Raw genomic sequence first — 25,422 nt, 5'->3', positions numbered from 1 at the left:
AGGAAGTGGAGAAAATAGGACTCTCACAAACTGTTGATAAAAATGCAAATAAATATAACCACTTGGAAAACGAATAAAGATGAACATATGCAAAGCATTATGACCCAGAAATTCCAGTACACCAGTTTTCATGGGTATATAACCAACAGAAATGCATACATATTTTCACCATAAGACACAAGTTAGAATGTTCACAGTAGAATTATCTTAGAAGAGCCAGAAACTAGAACTCAAATGTCCATCAGTTGGTGAATGGACAAACAAGTTGTTGTATTTCTGTGCAATAAAAAGGAATGGAAATCTGACACACACAGCAACATGGATGAATCTTAGAAATGTTGAGCAGAGAATCCAGTCACAAAAAAATACATACATATGATTCCACTTATATAGAGCACAAAAACAGGAAATAAAACGGATTCTCAGAGATATAATGTAGAGCAATAGAAGGCAAACACAAAAGAGTATATACGTATGATTCCATTTCTATAAAGCATAAGGAAGGCAAAATTAATCTATGCTGTTAGAAGTTAGGATAATGATTATCCTTTGGGAAATGATGGTTATTAGAAAGGAGCACGAAGGTGGCTTCTGGGGTGTAAACTAAACTTCTGTTTCTTGATCAGATGAAAATTTATGGAACACGTGTATATTAATGTATGTATATTATACATCATTAAAATGTAAATTATTTTTAAAAGGCAAAAGAAAATACATGCATATGAACCAATAATATTTGGCAAAAACACATATAATAAAAAGATACAGAAAGGGGAGTGTGGAGAGGCTGATGGGGAATAGAAATAAAGGATCCCTTCTCCCGCTGCCAGGCCTGGATCACTGCAATTAGTGCACACAGGACAACTCTGATTCAGAGTTGGCCTCTAGCCCGGGGATGGGGAGAGAGGCAGTGCCAGACCACATACCATATATCTAAAAAATTAGAAGTTAGAAATCAAGGAAGCAAACTGTTAAATAAAATATGCTCTATATCTGCCTACCTTGACACATATAGACACACACACACACACACACACACACACACACACACACACACACCCCTTCATAATGATCAGGAATGCCAGGTTCCAATTTAGAATATTCGAACTGCCCAGATCCCTTCTTCCCAACCCAGCTAAGTCCCACATTGCAAGAAGTCTCTCAGTTTCATGTGTGGACACCCAGGACTTCTAAATTCCATCCAAACCCCAACAATGAGCCATTCCTAAGGCCCAAGGGTGCACACCAGCAGCATGATCTGCCCATGGGAGAATGTACCTGAGGAAAAGGCCTGCACAGGCCCTGGAAGCAGGCTGGGGCCATCTGGGCAGGGAATTACAGCATCCCTGGTGCTGGAAGAGTGGTCTAGGCGCATGGGCTCTGAATGAGCACATCCCCTTGGCCCCATGCACTCCTTGCCTTGTGGGAAGGCCACAGGCAAAGGGGCCCAGTGTGAAAGCCAAGGTCAGGGCCTCTCTTGTCAAGTCTAAAGGCAGTCCTAGAGAGAAGATTACCATATGCCCCAGTGTTTGCTTTTCTACCGACCAAGCCCACCAAATTAAAGTAAGAGCTGACATTTACCCTACACTTTCCAGTTTACAATGCATCTTCCCATACAATGCTCTTCATCAATCTTCACAGTTTTGTACAATCAATATAATACCATTTGACAGATGAGAGCCCAAAGTGACTCCCTGCAGTCACGCAATGAAACACAAGTACTGCCAGGTCTCCAGTGGGAGACTTTTCCCTCCAGATTTCAAAAGTCATGTTCTTTCTACTACTCAACACTGCCACCCATTCCTCAGCTTTCTAGAGAACTGACGGGAGCTTAAAAAAAAAAAGAAATTTAGTAAATATATGGAAATTGTAAATACATGGTTGAAACATTTTAGAAAAAGACCAGAGGCGGGGAAGGGAATGTAACACCAAACACAGATCAGTTTCTGGGAGAGAGCCTGGGCCCAAAGCAAAAATCATCACTGGGACAAAGAAGACTCTGTAGGAGCAGCAACCCTATCTGAGTCTTGGGGACTCCGTTCCCACCCCAAACCACAAAATGAGGGCCTTCAACACATTTAAGCAATCTCCACCCAAATGCCACACCAATTACATGGGGGACCTGCTCCACAGCCCTCCTCCTCTCCACCACCCCACCAAAAATACTTTATTAATGAGAGGGCAGCATAAAGCCACGGGACTGCATCTGCTCGGGGAGAATCCAGAGGACAGCCTGGCACCAGCCCCAGCTGACACCCGACCCTCCTCCAGCGAGGACCTACTAGGCTATGCCTCCCTCTAATTACCAGGTGCCTGGCTCAGGGCCTGGCCAGTTATTTAGAGAACCAGCGCCCACGCCTCGCACAGATATCTGTGAGGCCAGGGCTGCAGGCACCGTCTGCTGAAAGCCTGCTGCCTGAAGCTGCTACCTCCTGACTCCACTCTCCTGGGACCCCTCCTGCCACCCCCGTGCCCAAGCTCGGGGCATCATGTCGCTTGCACACACAGCTGCAGAGTACATGCTCTCAGATGCCCTGCTGCCCGACCGCAGGGGCCCCCACCTCAAAGAACTGCGCCTGGAACTGCCCCTGGACCGCATGGTCAAGTTCATAGCCGTGGGCTTCCCCTTGTTGCTGATGTCACTGGCATTTGCCCAGGAGTTCTCCTCTGGTAAGTGGCTTCCAAGACCCAGTGGGCCCTGAAATGAGTCAGCCCCCACTGTCTAGATCACATGACTCGGGCCCGGCATCACCCAAAAGGCAGACTATGCATCCGTTTGGGGCACCAGCAAAGCAGAGGTGTTAAAAAACTTTGAAAGTCATTTCTAAAATTTTCCAGTAAAAAATATTTGTCTTAATTTCAGTATTCGCATGTTCTGTGTCATTGCAGTGACTAAACTTTTATTTTGATTTTCATGTGGATGATAGAGATTAGGATCCTATAATCTCTCCAGGATTTATGACCTCTAAAGGTCTTAATTAGCCAAGCTTCAGATAAATCTCCTATCTTCTTGGAGTCTTCTTGCTACTCCCCACCTCTAGGATTATTGACTTGAGAACCTATTAAGTGCCTGACAGAGTCTGGTGCATCACAGGTGCTGAATAAATCCACTCCTTCCTCTCCAAGAGCTCCAGCCCCATGCACGAGCACTAACAAACACGTATACCCAGTGTTCTAGGTGCTAGATTAACACAGCGAATCTGCCACCTCTATTAAAGGCAACGTGGACTTTCCCGAGAACTGGGATTGCTGGCTTTCTTTTCTGGCTGTGTGCTGAGCTCACCACCTCGCCCAGGGAGGTGTGTCAGCCTCCCACTGCCTCTTCATTCACCCACAGTGCAGACCCAGAAACCTAGGGCCTGGGAAGAAGACAGTGCCTGCCCGATTCAGAAATGGCCAGAAAGCTCTTAGCTGATTGTCCCCTGGATCCCCATTCTTCCACTCCAACTCAGGGCTGCCTCAAAGCTGTGTTTCTGTTCCAGGGTCTCCCATCAGCTGCTTCTGTCCCAGTAACTTCAGCATCCGGCAGGCTGCCTACGTGGACAGTTCCTGTTGGGACTCACTGGTTCACCACAAACAGGATGAGTCTGGCCAGCACAGGACGAAATCCCTCTGGCCTCACAAGGTAAAGTGGCAGGGGCTCCGTCAAGCCTGCCTCACGGCTGGGTGGCGGGGGGGGGGGGGGCAGAACTGCATCGATAGGTTCTCTCCTGCCCGCCTCTGCTTTTGTATTTTGCTCATTGACTTTCGCGTCTCAGGCATTCTTCAAATATCTGGTCATATTTGCTCACCCACTTTTATCTGATTGGAAGTTTTGTGCCTAGGGCTGAGGCTGTCAGTTCAAAGTAATCCCTTTGGGCCATTTCATTGGGGAAAACCCCAGATATCAGTATCTGCAATCTGATATTCTGGGCTGGTCAGTTTTCCCAAGAAGAATCATTCAATCCCTAATTTGGGTGGAGGGGGCAGCATGCAGTTGGTATCAAGCTCGTCTGCCAGCCCTCTGGGAACTCAGCCGTGGGTGTCAGCATTCACTACTTATTCAGCTCACCCCCGTTCTCAGTATGTTCCCCTGCCCTCAATGGACCCAAGTGCAGAATCCGTCGGGTTTAACGTTTCCAAAGAATAAACCACAAGGGCGGTCGGCTGAGTGCACCATGTTTCAGAAAGGATCTGCGGATCTGTTTTCTCAATATTCCTGTTTCCAGCCCCACCTGCGCCCCCATTTTCAGACACACCCGGTATCTCCCATCCCTGAGTCTTCCTGGTTCTGTGGTGAAAACAGCCTGGCTGTACCCACCTCAACTTCTCATCCTCTCTGCGGGCTGGTACCTTCTTTCATGCAGCTGCTTCCCAGGTTTCAACACTTTGTTACTCTTGTCTCCTCTTCTATTTTCTTTGTCCTTATAGGATTATGTCTTTTGGGTCCCTTTATTGTCATTCTAGTGGGGTTTCATGAGGGAGCAGAAGTAATATGTATGTCCAAGGCACAGTTTTAATCAGAAGTCACTCATAATGTTTTCTAGTTCTGACAGTTTACAGGGCCTCAAAGTGCCACAGTTCTAGGACCCAGACAAAACCAGAGACTTAATGGAAAGAGTTCATGAGGTGTCTGTCCCTGGAAGTGTTCAAGCAGGATCTAGATGGTAACAAGTTCAAAGTACTGCAGAGGGGATTCATATGTCAGAAAAGAGTCAAATTGTCGATCATCAGATGGCCTGAGTGCTCGTTAAGCCCAGATTCTCTGGCTGCACCTTAAGCCTCCTGAAACAGAAGCTCCAGGGTGAAAAGTTCATTTTCAAGAAACGTCATTTCTTAGACAGGAGTGAAAAGGTTCTCATTTGCTCTCGTGGTCTAATATACCTTTCCTAGCCTGTCTCTCTTGTTTAGTTCAGAAACACACACATGCACGCACACACACACACACACACACACACACACACACACAAATCAAATAGCCTCCCTCTCTCTTTTTCTTCAAACTCTCCTCTAAAATAAAAAGCATCTATGGTTCAGGAGAAGCTATAGGCCAGTATTTCTTAAGGGAATAAGCTCCAAAATCGGACTGCCTGGTTCCAAATCTGCTCATTCACCTGCTAGACATGTAACCCTGTATCGGGCACTTAACATTTTCATGCTTCAGTTTCTTGGTCTATAAAATAGAGCTACTGATAGTACCTGACGAAGAATGAATAATGCATGTTCAGTACCCAGCAAAAATGTCACTTAACTGAGCCTCTACGAGTAGGGTTTTTACTGTGGGCAAAACAGTGGGTCCAACCTGTTGGGTGTGGTGAGTATGGTAAGAAACATAAGGAAAAGTCCTTTATCTAAGGTAGCAAATAGTGTAGTGGAGGACACCAGCTTTATGAATACCCAATGTCAGTTTACAAATACAGACCAGAAACAGCCCCCAAGGATTCCAAGACAGTGCCTGATGGCGTAGTTTGGTCTTACCAAGAATCCAAAGATGAGAAAAGGCCATTGCCCATGAGAGAAGGCAGGGCAGGCTACGTGGAGGAAATGGGACCTGACCTCCTCTCTGGAGGGTCGCAGTAAAGGTCAGCCATGCCAGGGCCCCTGGCAGGACTTGGAAAGCTATGGACTCTGGATGTCTGGAGCAGTCAGAGAAAGAAAAGTGGAAGATTGAGAATGAAGATGCTCTCCCCTAGGATGCCATGACCACCATTGGCCATGATCTCTGGTTAGCTACCCAGGCTAACATGCATGGAGAATGGGGACAGGAAGCTAGCACTCCCTCTTGCTCTCTTTCTTTCCCTTCCTTCCTTCCTTCCTTCCTGTCTCTGTCTGTCTGTCTGTCTCTCTCTCTCTCTCTCTCTGCCCTCCCCTTCTGAGGCAGGAACTGGGGAAGGAGAGCCCCTCACTCAGCACCCTGTCTGCAAGGTTGCAAGGTCTGGGCGCCCTGGGCCTCCCTCCTCAGCTCGCTCTCACCCTGCAGGCCCTCCCCTACTCCCTGCTGGCCCTGGCCGTGGCCATGTACCTGCCGGTTCTGCTGTGGCAGTATGCAGCCGTGCCGGCCCTCAGCTCAGATCTGCTGTTCATCATCAGCGAGCTGGACAAATCCTACAATCGCGCCATCCGCCTGGTGCAGCACATGCTGAAGATCCGGCAGGAGGGCTCGGACCCGCACGCGTTCTGGGATGAGCTGGAGAAGTGAGTTGTCTCCTCCACTGCTTTCTGAAAGACGCGGTCGAGCCCTAAAATGGGATCTTGCAGAGTAATCTTTAAACTATCCTCTGCACCATCCTTCTCAAGAATTCAACGTTCTTAACACGTCACCGCATTGACTTTCTATCATCTCTGTACAGGGAGAGGGAAGGGACTCTGCCTCCAGTTTATAGGTGACTCCACTGAGTCACAAAGGGGTTAGCCTCTGAAAGACCACCTTTTCAGAACCCTGAATAGCTCCTCCCAGGCCTACAGGAAAAACAGCCCAATTCTCCCAGATACTTTTCCTAGGCCCTCCACACACTCATCAACCACTTCCTCAGACTTTTGTCGAACAACTAAATGACAGAAGCCTTCCACTCCACCTAGGCAGTCTCCTGCTTTCCTCCTGAACAAGCCGTTCATTCATTTATGCATTCACCTGTCATTTAGGAGCACCAGACCCAGCTCTGGGTGATGTGGATACGGGTGTGTGTGTGTGCTGGGGGCGGGGGCTTATAGTGTATTGAGGGAAAACAAACAGTGAATTAGCATAACACGTAAGAAAGTTATATGGTAGAGGATAAATGATATAAAGAAAACTGAGACAGGGGAAGGGGCTCAGGAAAGCTGGGAGGTGGAGGGAGGTGCAGTGTTAAATAGGGTGGCCAGGGCAGGCCCCCTCAGAGCACAGCTGAGCTAAGGTTAGAAACCATATTCTGCCTCGGGTTTGTGTACAGCTCTATCCTCTGAAAAAAGCTCTTCTCCTGTCTATCTTTCTGAACCCTATCTACCTTTGGAAGGCCAATCTAAGACAATATTCTCCATAGAGGTTTCTGAACACTCCAGCTCACACTGTTTGTCTCTCTCCTAACTTTTACAACTACCATGGTTTGTATCCATCATTTTAGCAACAGAACGAGCATTATTTTTATTTCCTATTTGCATGTTTCATCTGCCCCTTCCCTACAAGCCAGACTGCAAGCTTCTTCAGGGCAGAGACTGGATTACGTCTACCTGAACACCACAGCTCTCAACAAACACTTGTTAGCAGATTTATTTCTATAAAATGAACGAACTGGCCTAAAAAAAATCATACACAAAGGAAACAGACCAAGAACCAGAACGTGGTTATTTAGAATCCCAGTCCAGTGCTAAGTTAATAAGTCTTAATGCTTCTTAAGGATCCTACTTCAGCTTCGAGATTTAGTCTGCCTTGCCAGGCAGAAATCCAGAGTGATCATTCATTATTCACTGATCATTCACTGGGTTTACTGCATTGCACTCATGTCCTGGAGAATTAAGATACACTCACACACCTCTCTTTGGGGAAAGGAGGGGTTATGCTCAAAGAAGGCAGATATTCCTGTGAGCCAGTAATGCCGTGTTGCATACACAGATGCTGTTACTTCCCCACATGGCTCTCTCAGGATACAGTTCTAAATGGTCCCCCCTAATCTTGCCTCCTTTCTTCCCCTGCCCAGGGCTCGGAAAGAACGATACTTTGAATTCCCCTTGCTAGAGCGGTACCTGGCCTGTAAGCAGCGCTCACACTCACTAGTGGCCGCCTACCTCCTGAGGAACTCCCTCTTGCTCTTCTTCACCTCAGCCACCTACCTATACCTTGGCCACTTCCACCTGGATGTCTTCTTCCAAGAGGAATTCAGCTGTTCCATGAAGACAGGGCTGCTACATGATGAGACCCACATCCCCGATCTGATCACGTGCAGGCTGACCTCTCTGTCTGTTTTCCAGATTGTTAGTCTCTCCAGTGTAGCAATATACACCCTGTTGGTTCCAGTGGTAATATACAACCTCATGCGGCTGTGTCGGTGGGACAAACGGCTCCTATCCATCTATGAGATGCTCCCGGCTTTTGACCTCCTCAGCAGAAAGATGCTGGGATGTCCCATCAATGATCTCAATGTGATCCTTCTTTTCCTCCGAGCCAACGTCTCTGAGCTCATCTCTTTTAGCTGGTTGAGTGTCCTTTGTGCGCTGAAGGACACAACCACCCAGAAGCACAACATTGACACAGTGGTTGATTTCATGACGTTATTGGCTGGCTTAGAACCCTCAAAACCTAAACATCTCACCCACGGGATGTGTGATGAAAATCCGTAGTTAAGAAACCATGAAGCAAGAAATTTTATGGAAAGTAAAAATCTCTCCCCTTCTTCACAAGTCTCACGCACTAATATACAAAAACACCCACTTTAGGATTGCTAAACTTGCATTTAGCTGAATCGAACATCCTGTATTATGCTATGCCAAAGGTGAGAAGATATAATCAATACATGGAAACAAATCTGAAAGTTGGAGCTGATGAGTCCAAAAGCTAAAAAAAAATAGATCTAGAGCTTAATATGAAGACAGAAGAAAAACTAAGACTAAAATTAAAATCTAGGGACTTCCCTGGTGGTCCAGTGGTTAAGACTCTGCACTCCCAATGCAGGCGGCATGGGTTTGATCCCTGGTCGGGGAACTAAGATCCCTCATGCTGCACAGCATGACCAAAAAATAAAAAATTTAAAAATAAAAGTTACCATTATTTTAAAAAATTCAAAAAAAATATTAAAGTCTAGACATTGTACAAAGGGAGAGGTTTCTACAGGCTATTAAATGGAGGTAGTTTCTTCTCACTCTATTTACGCCTTTGTAGGATACACACTCAGTTTAGAGCAAGTGGGGTAATCTGGTAAGAGAATAAAGATATGAAATCCCTGGGAACCCTGTGGTGTGGCCTCAAACCCCAGCTTGTCTTGTGGAACTCACCAACCTTGCCCAGGTATCCTGTGGCCTGCAAGATGGGCCAAGAGATGCTGATGGCAGGAATTTGCCGTCTGCTCTTGGGGCTTAAGGACAGCATAGAACAAGGCCAGGGCCATGCATCAGCTGTGGGTGGAGCCTTGAGGTGTACAGATACGCTTTTTCATTGTGTAAACCAGGGACTCACTTCACCAAGGGCTGGGATTATGGGCTGCAGACTCTGTAATTCTTGATGGGCCCAGATATGCTTCTAATACCCCAGGGGATGCTCTACCTCCACTTACAGCCAATCACTGATAGCAACCATTTAGAACTAAACAGGATAAATAGTAAAGTGCTGTTGGGCCCCAACTCTCTCTTACTCATCTTAGCTTCTAACTCCCATTGCTATGTTCGGAACCTTGATCTGACTCCAAAGGCCATGCTCGGACCACAATACCTTGCTGTCTCTCATTTGCTATTTGTAGAGCTGCACATTATGTATTTCTTCAGAGTATTTTTGCATAAGTCATTTCGACCCCTCTTCATATAGATAAGTAGAAAAGTTAGACAAATTCAGATAAGTTTACCTAAAACAAGCAAAGGGGTCGATATACCGACATTCATCAATGGCTCTCTGTTGTCACTCGGTAAAAGCCTCAGTCTTCAGTTGGTACACAAGACCTTCACAATCCAAATCCTGCCTGCTCCTCAGTCTCTCCTCTTGCCTCTGTCCACATACACCTTCCACTCTGATCAACAACTTGCAGTTCCCACGCTTCTCACGATGCTGAGCCTGTGAATATGCTGTCCCCACTGCCCAGGATGCCCTCCTCTGTTCTGCACTGGGCCAACTGCTAGCTCCCCTTCAAAATCTCCCCAGGCACATTTCCTTCAAGAAGCCTTCCCAATCTCCTCTTTCCTTCCCTAACTAGGTGCTGCTATGTCATCCAATACCTACCTCTGAGATAAAACTTATTACACTTAATAATATTAATATAGCCCATGTATTTGTCTTTTCCTCTTAAATAAGTTTCCTAAAGGCTGTGTCATCATAGGCACTAATAAATAAATATTCTTCGGAATACATAGTGAATAGTTGCTCAGGAACATTACATTGTCTGGAGAACACAGAACCAGCCACTAAAATACCCTGTATTGAAAAAGCTTTGTACACAAACATGCCCTTCACAGCAATTGATGAGCAAAAAGTCAAACATGGATGTAAATAATTATGTAAAATTATTAAGCCATAACTGGAACATTAAGCAGTCATTTAAATAACATTTCTAAAGAACTTATAATAGCACTACAAAATGACTATGATAATGGTAAGTGAACAAAAGAGGAAACATTATGTTCGGTATGATCTAACCTATATAAAATGCATTAAAATATTAAACATACAAACTACTACATATAAAATAAGCAACAAGGATATATTGTCTAGCACAGGGAATCACAGCCATTATCTTGTAATAACTTTTAATGGAGTATAATCTGCAAAAATACTGAATCACTATGCTGTACACCTGAAACTAATATTGTGAATCAACCATACTTCAATAAAAAATTAAACATACATGTTAAAAGTGATTCACTTGGGCTTCCCTGGTGGCGCAGTGGTTGGGAGTCCGCCTGCTGATGCAGGAGACATAGGTTCGTGCCCCGGTCCGGGAAGATCCCACATGTCGCGGAGCGGCTGGGCCCGTGAGCCATGGCCACTGAGCCTGCGCGTCCAGAGCCTGTGCTCCACAGCGGGAGAGGCCACAGCAGTGAGAGGCCCACGTACCGCAAAAAAAAAAAAAAAAAAAGTGATTCACTTCGTATGGCAGCATTATGAATTTAAAAAAAATCTTCTTTGCACTGTATTTTCTAAATTTTGCATGAAATGTTTTAGAAATTGTAAGGAAATGTTTCTAATGAAATAAAGCCTGCAAGGACAAAATACAGCTGAACAGCAAATAAATCAGGCAGTTAGCAAATAAGGGTTAAAAAAAGAAGAAGAAGAAAAAAAGAAAATCTGTCAATCAGAACTACCTATATTCAGGTTCCAAGGAAAAGTGCCAGTCTATAGTATGAAAGGCATGATTATGGATATTTTGCAAACTGAAAGTATTCCTGGCAATTTCCAAAAATGAATCTATATGGTTGCCTTGAGTATGTTTGTAAAAGCATACTGGAACCGTGAGTTCCAAAAGGACAGCTTTCAATACGAATGGACAAAAAGGACTCTCGTAATCTTTCTCTCTGTGTTAAAACCATTTTGTCAAGACTCTTGTCACTGTTCTTACAATTCCAGAAATGAAGTACCTGGGTTATCGATTCTAAACCTTTTTTGAACTGATTGTAAGTTACTTATTTTAGCGTTAGTTTTTTCTCCAGTAACTTACTGAACTTAGTGTTTTAACTCTGTACATATTTTCCTTAATTTCCGTATACAATTCTAGAAGTCTAAATTTTGAGTATATACAACGGTAATTATATATCAGTAGAGTACCTTTCAGTTTAACTATCCACCTCATTATTCTAAAGACTATATTCAGTTCTGAGAGGAAAAACCTGTGACCCAGAGGCTCACTCAACTAGTTAGTGGCATTGCTGGGAGAAAAATGAATACTACAAGCCTTCTGCCTTCCAGCCCAGCTCATTTACCAATACTGCATTCTAAAGAACTGTCTATTTATTTGATGATTAGACAGAACTTGGTTATAAAGTTAGAGCTATATACATATAAGTTTAGGTACAGAAACATATTTTTGGTTTCATTAGGCAAATATTTACTCAGTGCCTACTTAGTGCAAGCATGTTATTAAAAGTGCCGGTTAAATCTTCCATCTTCCCTACTAAATCCTAATCTGAGAGCAGAGGACTTTTTTCTATTCACCACTGTAATCCCAGCTCCCAGTAAAAGGACAGCGTAACAGGCCCTCAAGAAACATCTATGCGAGCTGTATAAAGAAAGGAAGTAGAGAAAGCAGCAGTCCCAGCAATGCGTTGGAGTGCATCCTACAGTCCAGAAGGCCAGTCTGTATCAAGTGTGGAAAAGTGGTGCTGAAACGCAGTGGGTGGGGTTCGGAAACGTGTATGAGATTGGCTTCGAGAAGATTTTTGTGCGACTTTAGCTCAACAATAACACGCCTCAGCTAAACACACACACACGCGAGTCTCAGAGTCCTTTCCAGCCGCCCTCCTCCTCCTCAGGTTCTCCCCTTCCCCTCCCCTTCCTTTCCCCCTCCCCATTCCCTCCCCTTCCCTCCCCTTCTCTTTCCCCTCCCCTCCCGTTCCCTTTCCCTCCCCTTCCCCTCCCCTTCTCTTTCCCCTCCCCTCCCATTCCCTTTCCCTCCCCTTCCCCTCCCCTTCTCTTTCCCCTCCCCTCCCATTCCCTTTCCCTCCCCTTCCCCTCCCCTTCTCTTTCCCCTCCCCTCCCATTCCCTTTCCCTCCCCTTCCCCTCCCCTTCTCTTTCCCCCCCTCCCATTCCCTTTCCCTCCCCTTCCCTCCCCTTCTCTTTCCCCTCCCCTCCCCTTTCCCCTCTCCTCCTCCTCCCTTCCTCCTCCTCCCTTCCTCCCCTTCCCTTTCCTTCCCCCTCCCCTCCCCTCCCCCTCCTCCCCTTCCCCTCCCCTCCCATTCCCCTTCCCCTCCCATTCCCCTTCCCTCCCCTCCCATTCCCTTTCCCTCCCCTTCCTCCCCTTTCCCCTCCCCCCTTTCCCCTCCTCTTCTCTTTCTCCTCCCCTTCCCTCCCTCCCCTTCCCTCCCTCCCCTTCCCGCCCCTTCCCCTTCCCCTCCCCTCCCCTTCCCCTCCCCTTCCCTTTCCCCTTCTCCTCCCCTCTTCCGGAGCCGAGGATCGGCCGAACCGAGACGACCCAACTCCCAGCCCCGGAAGTTACGCGCGGCCGGCGCCGTGATGTAAGTTCCGGTCACAGCTAACTTCCGAGGCAGACGCGGAAGTGCAGGGAGGCACCGGGAACCGGGTTTGGTTGCAGGATTTGCGGCCGAGCCCTGCGCTTCGTGAATGTTCTAGAGAGGCCGATTCCTAGCGGCCGGCTTCCACCAGCCCAGACCAGACGTAGCCGGCGCTAGGGGCCACTCCTCGGCCGAGGAGCTGATGCCGGCCGCTCCCTGGAGCCCCGGTAGCGGGGCCGGACCATGAGCCTGCTGGGCGGCCTGGCCTCCTCGCCGCGGGCCCCGCTGCAGTCCCGCAAGGCCAGGATGAAAAAGCTCCCGAAGAAGAGCCAGAACGAGAAGTACCGGCTCAAGTACCTGCGGCTGCGCAAAGCGGCCAAAGCCACGGTGTTTGTGAGTGTGACCGGCGCTCAGCCCTTCTCAGCCTCGAGCCTCTCCTAACTCGCGAAATCTTTCCCCGAGCTGTACCCCTTCCCAGAGTGACAGTATTAATACAGTGTTAGGTTTTACATTGTACATTACTTCTTGTTAGCCTCATGCCTTGGACAAATTACGTAATTCCTGTAATCGTGTTTCCTCATCTGCAAATGAGAGCTAATAACTGCCTTGCAGACTTAATGAAGATTAAATGAGGAAAGTAAAGCTCTCGGTACCTAGAAGCTGTGCTAATAAGTTTTAGTCATCATCGTTATTACCGCCGAACTCTTGGAAATGCCTTTGAGCCTCCAGAGAAACCTGAGAATGAGGCGCTATTTTTAAAGTAGCAGCACTTAAGGCCCGAGAGATGATTTGCTCGAGGGCGCTATGTCTGAGCCCTGGCTCCAACTCAAACACCTGATTCTAGTTTCTTTAGTACTTCCATTACGCAGCCTGTTTCCCAAGCACCCCGCTTACCCGTAACTGACCCCTTCCACGAACAGGCACACGAAGCTCTCAGTAATCCCCCCTTCTAACCTCTTTTGAGTCTTCCCGATCCTTTATTGTAGCGGCACTGGATTTACTGAATGAATGAAATGGTTTTCCAGCCACAACCAAGTGTTATAATATTCTGGCTTGCTCAAGCTCACCTCAATGCTTGGAAATAGCAGGTGTCTCAAATATCTCCCCACATCTGAATCACCACTACCTTACCTCTTCTTCTACCAAAAGCTAGAACATCCCTCAGCTTTTTTGGAAGCATAAGGAAAGGTTTGGAAATCAGAGCATTCATTCCGAAAACATTTATTTGGCACTTGCCATGTACACTGGAGAGAAGTAAGAAAAGCAGAATTAAGAGGATTTAGTATCTAATTATGTTACCTTTCTTTTATTCCCTAAATGTCAAAGGTACCTAAAGCCTGGCACCTATGTTGTTAGGATACTGGTTCCACCAAGTCTATGCAGAAGGTTTTGTGAAGAAAAAGGATATTGTTTTGATCATTCAAAGTTTGAGGTCCCAACTATGGAGCATCCAGATTGGAGCAGTCCCCTCAGGACTCATGCTTGGGAACTAGATTGAATCGTCAGTAAAGAAAGCTGATGCTTGAATACACATAAATAGGTTATGAAATTTAAGAATTTTATAGACTAGACTAGATTTTGTTCCATCTGTATTTTCTCTTTAAGGTTCATACTACATGGGATGCTTTGGGTTAGGTTCGCTTTGTAAGCTCCCCAAGAGTCAAGGCACTTGGGAATGGACCTTCCCCATATTTACAAGGGTTGAGTTTAAGCATCTATGATTTGAGCAGTATGCCCTTTTGTTTGCTAAAGGCTACCCTAATTAAGGTGACCATATGTCTTGGTTTGCCTAGGACAGCCCTACTACTTTGCCATATTGTTCTGGCAAAATCATCAATAGCTCCCCCTTTTCACGCAAAGGTGCACCAGTTTCTATAAATTATCTAATTACTCTGCCCACATTAGAACTTGACCCTACCTTTACTTATAGGTTTGTTTACAGTTTCTCTGCAAGGTAGACTAGCACTTCCTTCTCACCCAGCAACACAGACTTCTTTGGTTTGGAATATAGCTCCTCTTCTCAGCATAATACTTTGATCTTTTATTCATTTTGTGTGACTATATTCAAAATTTTCTTCAAGGAAAATGCTGCTATTTGTGATGAAATTGCTCGTCTTGAGGAAAAATTTCTTAAAGCTAAAGAAGAAAGACGGTGAGCTGGTTCATTTTGTGTTCAGAATTACATTTTTTGGTGATTGATACGGTGTTTCTGCTCCTATGAATTTTCCTCCATCGGGATTTTTGTGCTTTGCACAGCCCACTGGCCACTAATCTGGTACAAAGTCACAACCTATGGTATTGGTTCCTGTTTACCCAGGTCGTGTTGGACCATGATGATGAAACAGCTCTATTCATCTCTCTTGCCACATCTTATAAGTAATTTTATTATAACTGTAGTTATAAAAGCCAAGGAATAAAAGAAACTGCATTTCATTCTACATATATTTATTCCATATGTAGTACTCCGTGAGTACATGTACATGTGCAGTTCATGGTATGTGCCCTTCAGAAGCCTAACACCTTCCAACATCCAGTTAGAAGAGCTCTCCAGATGCAAAAGAGATACGCTATAATCCTTTATCCTTAGCTTCTTGAAGTAGTATTCTCTGGAGCTTCGTTTTTCCCGGGGTCCAATAAGAACCTTATTTTTGTGAATGCAATAATCTTTGTATATAGTTCTGGCTTTTCCCAGTACTTGAATAAAATATGGAATTGTGATAAAACAGAAGCTCATACTTCTGCTCCCTTTCCTTCCTGACCTCAGGTACTTGCTAAAGAAGCTCCTTCAGCTCCAGGCTCTGACTGAAGGGGAAGCACAGGTTGCAGCTCCTTCCCACAGCTCCAGTTTGCCCCTGACTTACGGTGTGGCCAGCTCTGTGGGAACTATCCAGGGAGCTGGGCCGCTTTCTGGGCCTAGCACTGGAGCTGAGGAACCATTTGGAAAGAAATCCAAGAAGGAGAAAAAAGAAAAAGGCAAAGAGAACAACAAACTGGAAGGTACCTTGGGGAGAGGATATCAGTTGCCCCAGTGGCTCAGCGACTAATGACGAAGACCTGGTACTAACTGGTAGACACTCGGCCACAGAGATGACTTAAACTCTCACCTGGTCCTTAAGCAGCCCTGGTAGCCCTTGAAAACCAAGTGTCTTAAAGCCACTTCAGGTGGAGGAATTGCAGTTAGACCTGGTTAAACGTGATGGGAGCAGGCCAAGGCCTCCCCCTTCTCCTACACACCCGACTCTGTGGGTGCCTTCAGTTCAGTCTTTCCTAGAGGCAGGGAAATGGGCTTGGTGGCCTTTTGAGCACACAGATGACCTGGGAAATTGCTGACCTTATAAATGAAGTCAGAGGCCTTAAAAAGTATAAGGCTTTTAGATACTAAGCACTGATACCAAAATTGGTTACTGCCAGGTGGGTGGGTTAGAAGAATACTCAGGGCTTTGGGGAAAAGTCCCATGTGCCCATTCAGGGAGTGTGTAGAACCAGGATTGGCTTATTGCTCTTAGCATCGTGCAGAGTTTTCCCTTCCCCTCAACACTGGGAAGGGCCTAAAGTGGGTGACCCTAGATTTGCGTTTCAGTTCTGAAGAAAACATCCAAGAAAAAGAAAATGGAGACAGGTGCTCGCAAGCTGGTTCAGCCCATTGCCCTGGATCCCTCAGGACGGCCTGTGTTCCCCATCGGACTGGGGGGTCTAACAGTATATAGCCTGGGGGAGGTGAGTGAGACCAGCGATAAAGAGAGAGGAGAATCAGAAATACGGGAGTGGGGTTGAGCCTTCCCTCCCTGTTCCCGTTAGCAGCAGCCCCTTGCTGATCCAGACCAACCCCAGAAAATCTCCAGTCCCTAGGAAACCAGGTCAGTTTTGTCTGCTACACATCCTACGCTCTTTCTCTCTCTGATTTGAGTCACTCTTTGCAGCCCCAAGGTGGTTCTAAAGGCTACCACAGTACCCTGGACTTCTACATTCTCTGGTGACCTCAGTGGCGGGTTGGGGGAATCTTTTTTTATAGATCATCACCGACCGACCTGGCTTCCATGACGAGGGCGCCATCTACCCTGTGGGCTACTGCAGCACTCGGGTGTACGCCAGCATGAAGAGCCCAGACCAGCAGTGTCTGTACACCTGTCAGATCAAGGACGGTGGCACACAGCCTCAGGTACCCACTCTAAGAATAACTGCTGGTTTTCTTCTTTTTTTTTTGAGAACCTTCTCTGTGACACGCACTTAATATATATTATCTATTCAGACACTTTACAAGGTAGATAGTGTGTAAGTTGCAGAAAGTGATTGGCCCTGAGTCACACCTCTGCTAATAAGTGATTTGAGCTGGGATGTGAATCTGCATTTGTGTGAGTGTCCTACTGACACCCATTCCCTTGAACCGTGCTGGTGCTAATGTCAATATGGTGACCACATGAGGCCTGATCAAGCTTCTTGTTTGTAAAGTGCAGGCCTACATTCAGGGAAGATTAGTTTGACATTCTGCCAACTCAGGTGGGACCAAGATGAAGGTAGCAGAGAAACTGCATATTAGTTTCTGACTGCACGTACTCTTGAGGACCTGGGAGACCTGAATCCTAGTCATATTAAGTATCTTTGTTCATCTTTCTCGGTGCTGTGGTTCAAGACAATTCACTTTCCCAGTTTCCTCTGATCATTGGGGGAAAATAGACCATTTTCAGAGTTTCAGGCTTCACTGTCTGATGATGTTACAGATCGCTAGAAAATGGGGTGGAAGGAGATAGAAGCAAGGGAAGGAACCTTTGAGCAGAAGCTGAGGGCCTGCCTGACACATGTGGACAGTATTGCGTCACTCCTATCCTGGTTAGAACGCTGTCGGATGCAGCTGAGAGTTTGGATGACCTTGGCCATGCAGCATTTCTCTTTAGAAAGTGCTCTAACAGACAGTCTCGATATTGTAGCAATAATTATAACAAATCTATATGTTCAAGGAAGATCTAATCAAAATCCTAATAGAATGTAAATGGTAATTGACAAGCTGGTCCTTAATTTCCTCTGAAAGACAAATTGCTAAAATATTTTAAAAAAAAAAGTCTTTGGGGTTTTTTTTGTTTCCTTTATTAAGCCACTAACCCATGCAGACATTATTTTCAGGTACATTGTGAGCTTTAATTTTTTTCCCCTAACATCAAGTGACACATTTAGTATATACTAAATACATATAATACTTGAGTATGTTTCCAGACGATTCTGTTTCATCTATTTGTCTATAAATGCCAGTATGACTTTTAATTGCTTTAGCTTTATAAAATGTTTTATACTATAAATATGTTTAAAAAATATTGAACAATATATTTATAATCCTAGGGTGAGGTGAAAAGGTTTTCCTTAGCAAGATGTGAAAAGTAGAAGCCATAATGGAAAGCAGTAACAGATTTGACTATTAAAAATTTAAACACTTCTGAATGACCAAAACCACCATAATCAAAGTTAAAAGTGACAAACAAGAAGAAAATATGTCACAGTGGATTAATATCCAGATAAAGTGCTCTTGTGATCTAAGATAAAAAAGCAGTCAGATAAAACAGGCATTTCACAGAAACAGTGCAGATGGTCGATGAGAGCAGACCTTACTAGTAGTTAGGGAGACGCAAATAAAACAGAAAGATCTTATTTTTTCTCATAGGCAAATATAAGATAGATAATAGCAGATGTTGGCCAGCATGTAGGAAAATAAGTACAAATGGCATTAGTAGGAGGGAAAATTTGTAAAGTTCCTTTTTTTGGAAGGCAGCTGGGCAGTATCAACAATTTTAATGTGTGACTCCTTTGATCCAGAATACTTCTAGATATTCTAGTATGTCTTAGAGAAATGTGCAAATGTGAACAAAAGAATTACGTACAACAATGTAATTGTGGCATTGTTTGCAATAGCAAGAAGTTAAAAGTAGCCTAAATACCCACCAATAGGAAAATGGTTAAAAATTAAGATATATCCACCTTGTGTAATATTATACGGCAGTTAAAAGAATGAAGTAGGGAAAGACCCCAAACCAAAATACTACATTTTGGCCTTTTAATTGCTCTTTGCTCAAATAGAATATATAGTTTACACACAATATAAAAAATTGGAATTGGCATGATCAATACCAAGTAGAAGAGCAATCCTGAAATATTTAAAGATAATTGTTTACGGTTTTTTCATGAATTAGCTGAGAAATCAGTATAAACCATCACAATGTTAAACTTGCAACATGTCACTGAAGTAACAAAACCATTGACTAAAACTACTCTCAAGATAATTTACTACTGACAAAATTGAAAGAGCTCTAAAATTGACACAGGAAAATTGAATCAAATGAAATAACCACAGAAGAAAACTAACAGCAGTAGAAACTGTACTCAGTAAGGTTCACTTTTGGAGTCTAAAAAAATGATCAATAATGCACATCACTGGGGGGAAAAAGAAAAAAAAATACATATATATATATACAGAAAATAAATTAATTCTGTGTGGAATAGTTTTATTAAACATTGAAAAACTGGAAACTGCTTAACTGAACTTTATAGAAAACTGGTTAAGGAATTTAAATGACTAAAGAGAAGCTGTTACAGAAATTTTTTTTTTTTTTTGCAAAAAGTCGTGAACTTTATAGAAAACTGGTCAAGGAATTAAGTTGGGTAGATAGCACTTGTTACAATAATGCTTTCTTGGCAGAAATTCCTCAGTATCAGTATAATTTTGATTTAACAGTTTCTTTTTATAAAAAGGATATTTTACAACTCAAAAAGTAAAGTGAAATGGCGATTTGCAGTCAAAACGGGCTATACTCTTCCTAGGCGTTATAAAGTAAATCTAAGATTATGTGGAGAATGATTTCATTTGTTTTTAAAATACCATTTGTATTTATACTTACAAATGTAAGTAAGTGGATAAGAAAGCATCTGGAAAGGTATATAAGAAATAAGTGTTGGCCTCTGGAGAGGAGTCAAGCAAAGAGTATAAAATTAAACAGAAGACTTGCTCTGTTTTCTTGGCTTGGAATTTCTAACAGCCCTCTAGGAAGGGTACCCACCTCCTACCTGGTATACTCAGCTTCAGGTTCCAGAGTGAAGAAAGAGTAATAGCAGTAGTGTGACTCTCTCTACCCCCTTCTCCTTGAAGACTGACCTCATTGCTCCCTTGTATTTCTCAGTTTGAAATTGTTCCTGAAGATGACCCCCAGAATGCCATTGCCAGCTCTTCTGCAGACGCCTGTCATGCAGAACTGCTCGAGACCATAAGTGCTGCTATGTAAGTTGACCAACAGCTTGGAGACAGGCTAAAAAGATCACTTTGGGTACACTGAGGCCTTCTCTCTTGCTTTTAATGAGTAGAGATCCCTTATTTTATAGAAAGCTATCCTGTGTCCTTTGAATGTCTTAGCAGCTACCGTCTCCAGAGTATCCAAGTGAGGAAAGCTTATTCCATGTGTTCATACCCACATTCTCACCTCCCTCTCAGCTCTCAAGCTAAAATTCTCCCTCTCCTGTTTAGGGGGAAACTAATGCCCAACGTGCATCCATCTGGAGCTGACTTTTTTGGGTTTTCTCATCCGGCCATCCACAACCTGATCCAGAGTTGTCCAGGAGCTCGAAAATGCGTCAAGTAAGTGGGGTCAAATCCATTCCCTTGAAAGAAGCCCCAGGGACCAGGTGGGCCAGGGACCTAAACTGGCGGTCACTGCTCTGCTCATTCATCTATTTAATGAGCTGCTTCTGTGCACAAGGCACAGTATTGGTCCTCTGCGGCCCCTGGACGGCGAGCAGGAGCCAGTACCCCACTGTACTGAAGTTCTTATCGTCTGTGTGCACCATGACAGCAAATGGATTGGGAAGTCCTGCAGAGTGTGTGTCACTAAAGAAGCCTGTCTGTGTGCTTTTCATTTTTGGTTAGTTAATATGTTTTTCAGATATATATGGCAGAGACCTAAAGAAAAAAACACCTGATCCCTTTGGAGGGAAGAATGGGTTGTATGGCCAACAGACAACTCAGTAATGATCCCTTTGGTCCTGCAGTTACCAGTGGGTGAAGTTCGACGTGTGTAAACCTGGAGACAGTCTGCCGCCCCAAGGACAGCTAGAGAATGATGCAGCTACAAGCTTTGAAGCCTTTCAGAGACAGACCTTCCATAAAGATCACAATGATCCCATCCTACAAGGTATCTTTTATTTTTTCCCTTCTGCTTCGAAAATTGGCCATTTTTAGGCAACCCTCCCCTCTTCATCCATCGCTGAGTATCCCATGTCTGGACAGTGAGTGATAGAAGCTTTCCCTGCTCTGGCCATGGGCAGCCCTCGCAGAAGTCACAAGGCGTGGCTGAGATCATGGTGAGGCAGGGCTCACCGAGAAACTAGGGCATCTCATTTTCTAACCTAAATAAGACCTAAGCAGAATACAAGGGAAAGTTTACTGTGGGACTGAAATTTCAGATGTAGTAAAGGGGATCAGGTCATGGCCTTGGTCCTGCCTATGTTCCGTGGATTCCCTCCCACAAATGAGTGGAGTGATCAGGGGATCCGGCATAGGAGTCATATAGGGAGAGCTCTGGACTAGAAATAAGAAGATAGTATTAACTTCTCTGTCTCTGCCTACTGTGCTGTGTAACCCTAGGCAAGTCACTTGATCTATTTCAGCCAGTTTTGTTCTTTTTTAATATTTTATTGAAGTATAGCTGATTAACAATGTTGTGTTAATTTCTGCTGTACAGCAGCGATTCAGTTATACACGTATATATTTTTTCATATCCTTTTCCATTATGTTTTATTACAGGATATTGAATATAGTTCCGTGCTATACAGTAGGACCTTGTTGTTCATCCATCCTGTATATACTAGTTTGCATCTGCTAGTCCCAAACTCCCAATCCTTCCCTCCCCCTTGGCAACCACAGGTCTTTTCTCTATGTCCGTGAGTCTTTGTTTCATAGATATGTTCATTTGTGTCATATTTTATATTCCACAAATAAGTGATATCACATGGTATTTGTCTCTTTCTTACTTCGCTTAGTGTGATCATCTCTGTCCATCCATGTTGCTGCAAATGGCGTTATTTCGTTCGTTTTTATGGCTGATATTCCTCTGTGTGTGTGTGTATGTGTGTATGCCACATCTTCTTTATTAATTCATCTGTCCATGGCTTGGCTTTTGCAAATAGTGCTGCTGTGAACATAGGGGTGCATGTATCTTTTCGGGTTATAGTTTTGTCTGGGTAAATGCCCAGGAGTGGGATTGCTGGGTCATATGATAATTCTATTTTTAGTTTTTTAAGGAACCTCCATACTGTTCTATATAGTGGCTATATCAATTTACATTCCCCCAACAGTGCAAGAGGGTTCCCTTTTTTCCATATCCTCTCCATTATTTATTGTTTGTGTATTTTTTGATGATCCATTCTGACTGGTGTGAAGTGATACCTCATTGTAGTTTCAATTTGAATTTCTCTAATGATTAGTGATGTTGAGCATCTTTTCATGTGCCTCTTGGCCATCTGTATGTCTTCTTTGGAGAAATGTCTATTTAGGTCTTTGGCCCATTTTTTGATTGGGTTGTTTTTTTTGTTTTTGAGTTGTATGAGCTGTTTGTATATTTTGGAACCTAAGCCCTTGTCAGTCGCATCATTTGCAAATATTTTCTCCCAGTCCGTAGGTTGTCTTTTCATTTTGTTTATGGTTTCCTTTGCTGTGCAAAAACTTATGTTTGATTAGGTCCCATTTGTTTATTTTTGCTTTCATTTCTATTGCCTTGGGAGACTGACCTAAGAAAACATTGGTATGATTTATGTCTGAGAATGTTTTGCCTATGTTCTCTTCTAGGAGTTTTATGGTGTCATGTCTTATAATAAGTCTTAAAGGCATTTTGAGTTTATTTTTGTATGTGGTGTGAGGGTGTGTTGTAACTTCACTGATTTACATATGGCTGTCCAATTTTTCCAGTACCACTTGCTGTATTTCAGCCACAGTTTTCTTCATTGTAAAAGTAAGTATCTGTCCTGTCTTACCAAACAAGGGCAGAACTGGGCTGACAGATGCAAAAGAGTTGAAAGAATTAAAAGGACACGTATGTGTCTGGTCAAGCCAGTCTCCTGAGATTCCCAGGCAGCAGTGGAACTTGAGGAATTTTTTTTTCTCCAGGATCCTTGGACCTCCCAGAGCTTCAGCCTACAGCCTTTGTGTCTTCTTATCAACGCATGTTCCTGACACATGAACCCTTGGTAGATACTCACCTACAGCACTTGAAGTCTCCGTCGCAGTGTAGCCCAACTCAGTCTTCAGATTGAACAGGAAGGGATCAATGACCACATCATTTTCATCAGGATGGATTTTTTATCTTAAACTAAAACTTAAGACTATATGGAAGAAGGCAGCGACTCAAGTGAAGAAGATAGTAAATTAACACATTTTGTCGCGGAGGTTCCCATGGTGACAGCTTTCCTGGGAAAAACTTCAGCTGCTTTATTTTTAGTAATAAATTTTTCTTGACAGTTCTGCTTATTTTCATCTTGTTGTAATCAGGATATAATCTTTTGGCTTAGCTCTGCCTGAGGTAAACTTAAGTCCTTTGTAAACCAGAGGGAGAGATGGCTGCTGACTCATGAGGAAGGTAGTAAGATTCTGACAACCTTGCACCCTTGATTCTGATCTAGGTCAGTGAATATTAAGTCGCAGCCCCTACAACCAGCTGCTGCTTTGTTTTCATGTCAGCGTCACCACAGTGAAATCCTGCTTATCCCCAAGCTGCAAGGTCCAGTCCCAGGCCCACTGTTCATCTTTTTCACATTTCACAAGGGGATCAAAAAATCCTCTCTAACCCTTCCTACATTCCCTTTGTGGCTCCTTATTGGAGAATGTGCTTTTAGCTAAACCACATGATAACACACATTTAGACAGAACGTGATTGGTTCCCATCCTCCGTAACAGACTCACCCCAACAGTTCGTTAGTCGTGTACTGATGTAATTCCGCATTCTGTATAACTGAATTTTTTGGACTCTGCTTACAGCATTAAGGTAGAGGTATACCACAACACCTTATCCCAGCCAGGACAACTCCACGGTGCCTTGTGGGATGCTTCGCTGCCCACCCAGCCCGGCCTGGAATGGGAAGGAACAAAAGGACCCCGGAAGTAGAAGAATGGGGAAGGCGGTGAGAACTGGATTGTCACTGTGCTACCGTCCATAGCTGCTAACGGGGGAGGAAACAAATGGGCCTAGCATCTTACAGGACTATATCTGGATGGCAGAGGGAGGGATCTGATGCAGCATTTAGAGCACATCACACTGGCCACTGCAAAGTATCAGAAACTAAAGTAACTAACACTAATTTTATGATTCTTATTTATAGTCTTACAAGTTTGTATAGCTTTTACAGTGCAAAAACAATAGTAAAATTTGGATAATAGCAAATCAGGGATAGAAAGGAGATTACTCAAAACTGTTAATGTTTTTCTTTTTTCTTTTTTCTCTGCATAAGGTGCCTGAAGCCATTTGCACTTACACAGAAATGGTATATGCTGCTTTTATCACATAACCAATATCTTTCCATTCTGTTACAGCCTGAGTTAGTCACAGATTCAAAGTGAGCATCATTCTAAGAAGGACATTAAAAAAAATTTATGTAAGTTAGTGCACGGTTTTCCTTTAATTAAAGTATTCATTTTGTAGCTTTCCTAGAACAGTGTTTTTCAAACTACAAATTTCAACACACTAGTTGTTCTTAAACTTAGGCAATCAAGACCCACATCTTTTAAAATTAAATTAGAAGACAATTAGAACATACTGGAATGCATCGCATGTCAAAGGTTGAAACTGGTTTCAACTATAGTGTGTATATAGGCGTTTATACACCATTCACACAATACACATGGGGACACATGGAATGATGTAAAGTGTTTTTACTATGGATCATCATTTTAAGTAACTTGAAAAACACTGCCCTAGCTGGCATACTTAAAAAATCTTTTCATCTACTGGATTGTTGAAGATAGTTTGACAACATCCAATGTCAGTGAAAATGAGGGAGAAAATGGGACTGTGCCTTGGTGGAAATGTAAACTGTTGAACCCTTTGGGAGGGTTAAGCTATAGGTGTCAAAATGTTAAACATATTTATCCTTAAACCCATTATTCCATATTCAGGACCCTAAGGAATTAAGTGCGGGATGGTGTTTGCACGTAACAGTTATCACAGTATTTGTTTAAAACCCTCTATGTCCACTGATGGCAAATTGGTTAAAGAAAATATAGAGCTCCCACAAACTGAAACAAACTAAATCTGTTTTCACTTTACATAGGAAAATTATTTCTCTAGAATAAGTCAGAAATGCAGATTACAAAATAATATACCGTGTAGTAGTATGTAAAATGTGACCTAAACAAATCAGGTGATGTTCACCAAGATATTAAGTGTCTCCAAATGATGAATTTTGTGGTGATTTTTACTTACGTATACTTTTCTTTAGCATCCAAGTCTTCTTAGTGATTATGAATTCGATTTTTTCAAATAGTAAAAAGTTATTTTCATTTGGGAAAGAAACTGAATTCCCACAGAATGTTTTAAATTATTCAACCATTAAAAATAAACTTTCATATGACTTTTCATTAA

The 25,422-nt window shown here is 43.7% G+C and overlaps 2 protein-coding genes across 2 annotated transcripts; both read left to right on the top strand.

Moving 5' to 3' along the window:
* Positions 1-2,489: 2,489 nt before the first annotated feature.
* PANX3 (pannexin 3) lies at positions 2,490-8,292 on the top strand. The gene is made up of 4 exons (XM_060017123.1): positions 2,490-2,670; positions 3,483-3,625; positions 5,960-6,174; positions 7,653-8,292. Exons 1-4 carry the CDS (start codon positions 2,490-2,492, stop codon positions 8,290-8,292), a joined length of 1,179 nt encoding a protein of 392 aa, XP_059873106.1.
* Positions 8,293-12,822: 4,530 nt separating this feature from the next.
* Positions 12,823-25,244, top strand: TBRG1 (transforming growth factor beta regulator 1). Its single transcript, XM_060017752.1, has 9 exons — positions 12,823-13,213; positions 14,902-14,972; positions 15,585-15,817; positions 16,401-16,537; positions 16,833-16,979; positions 19,981-20,078; positions 20,322-20,432; positions 20,843-20,985; positions 22,956-25,244. The coding sequence occupies exons 1-9, from the start codon at positions 13,064-13,066 to the stop codon at positions 23,099-23,101; spliced, it is 1,236 nt and encodes a 411-aa protein (XP_059873735.1). The 5' UTR covers positions 12,823-13,063; the 3' UTR covers positions 23,102-25,244.
* The last annotated feature ends 178 nt before the right edge of the window (positions 25,245-25,422 follow it).

The sequence above is a fragment of the Delphinus delphis genome, chromosome 8, assembly GCF_949987515.2.
Source record: "Delphinus delphis chromosome 8, mDelDel1.2, whole genome shotgun sequence".
Classification (NCBI taxonomy): Eukaryota; Metazoa; Chordata; class Mammalia; order Artiodactyla; family Delphinidae; genus Delphinus; species Delphinus delphis.
Note: the sequence above shows the minus strand (reverse complement) of the source record. Positions and strands in the feature narration are given on the sequence as shown.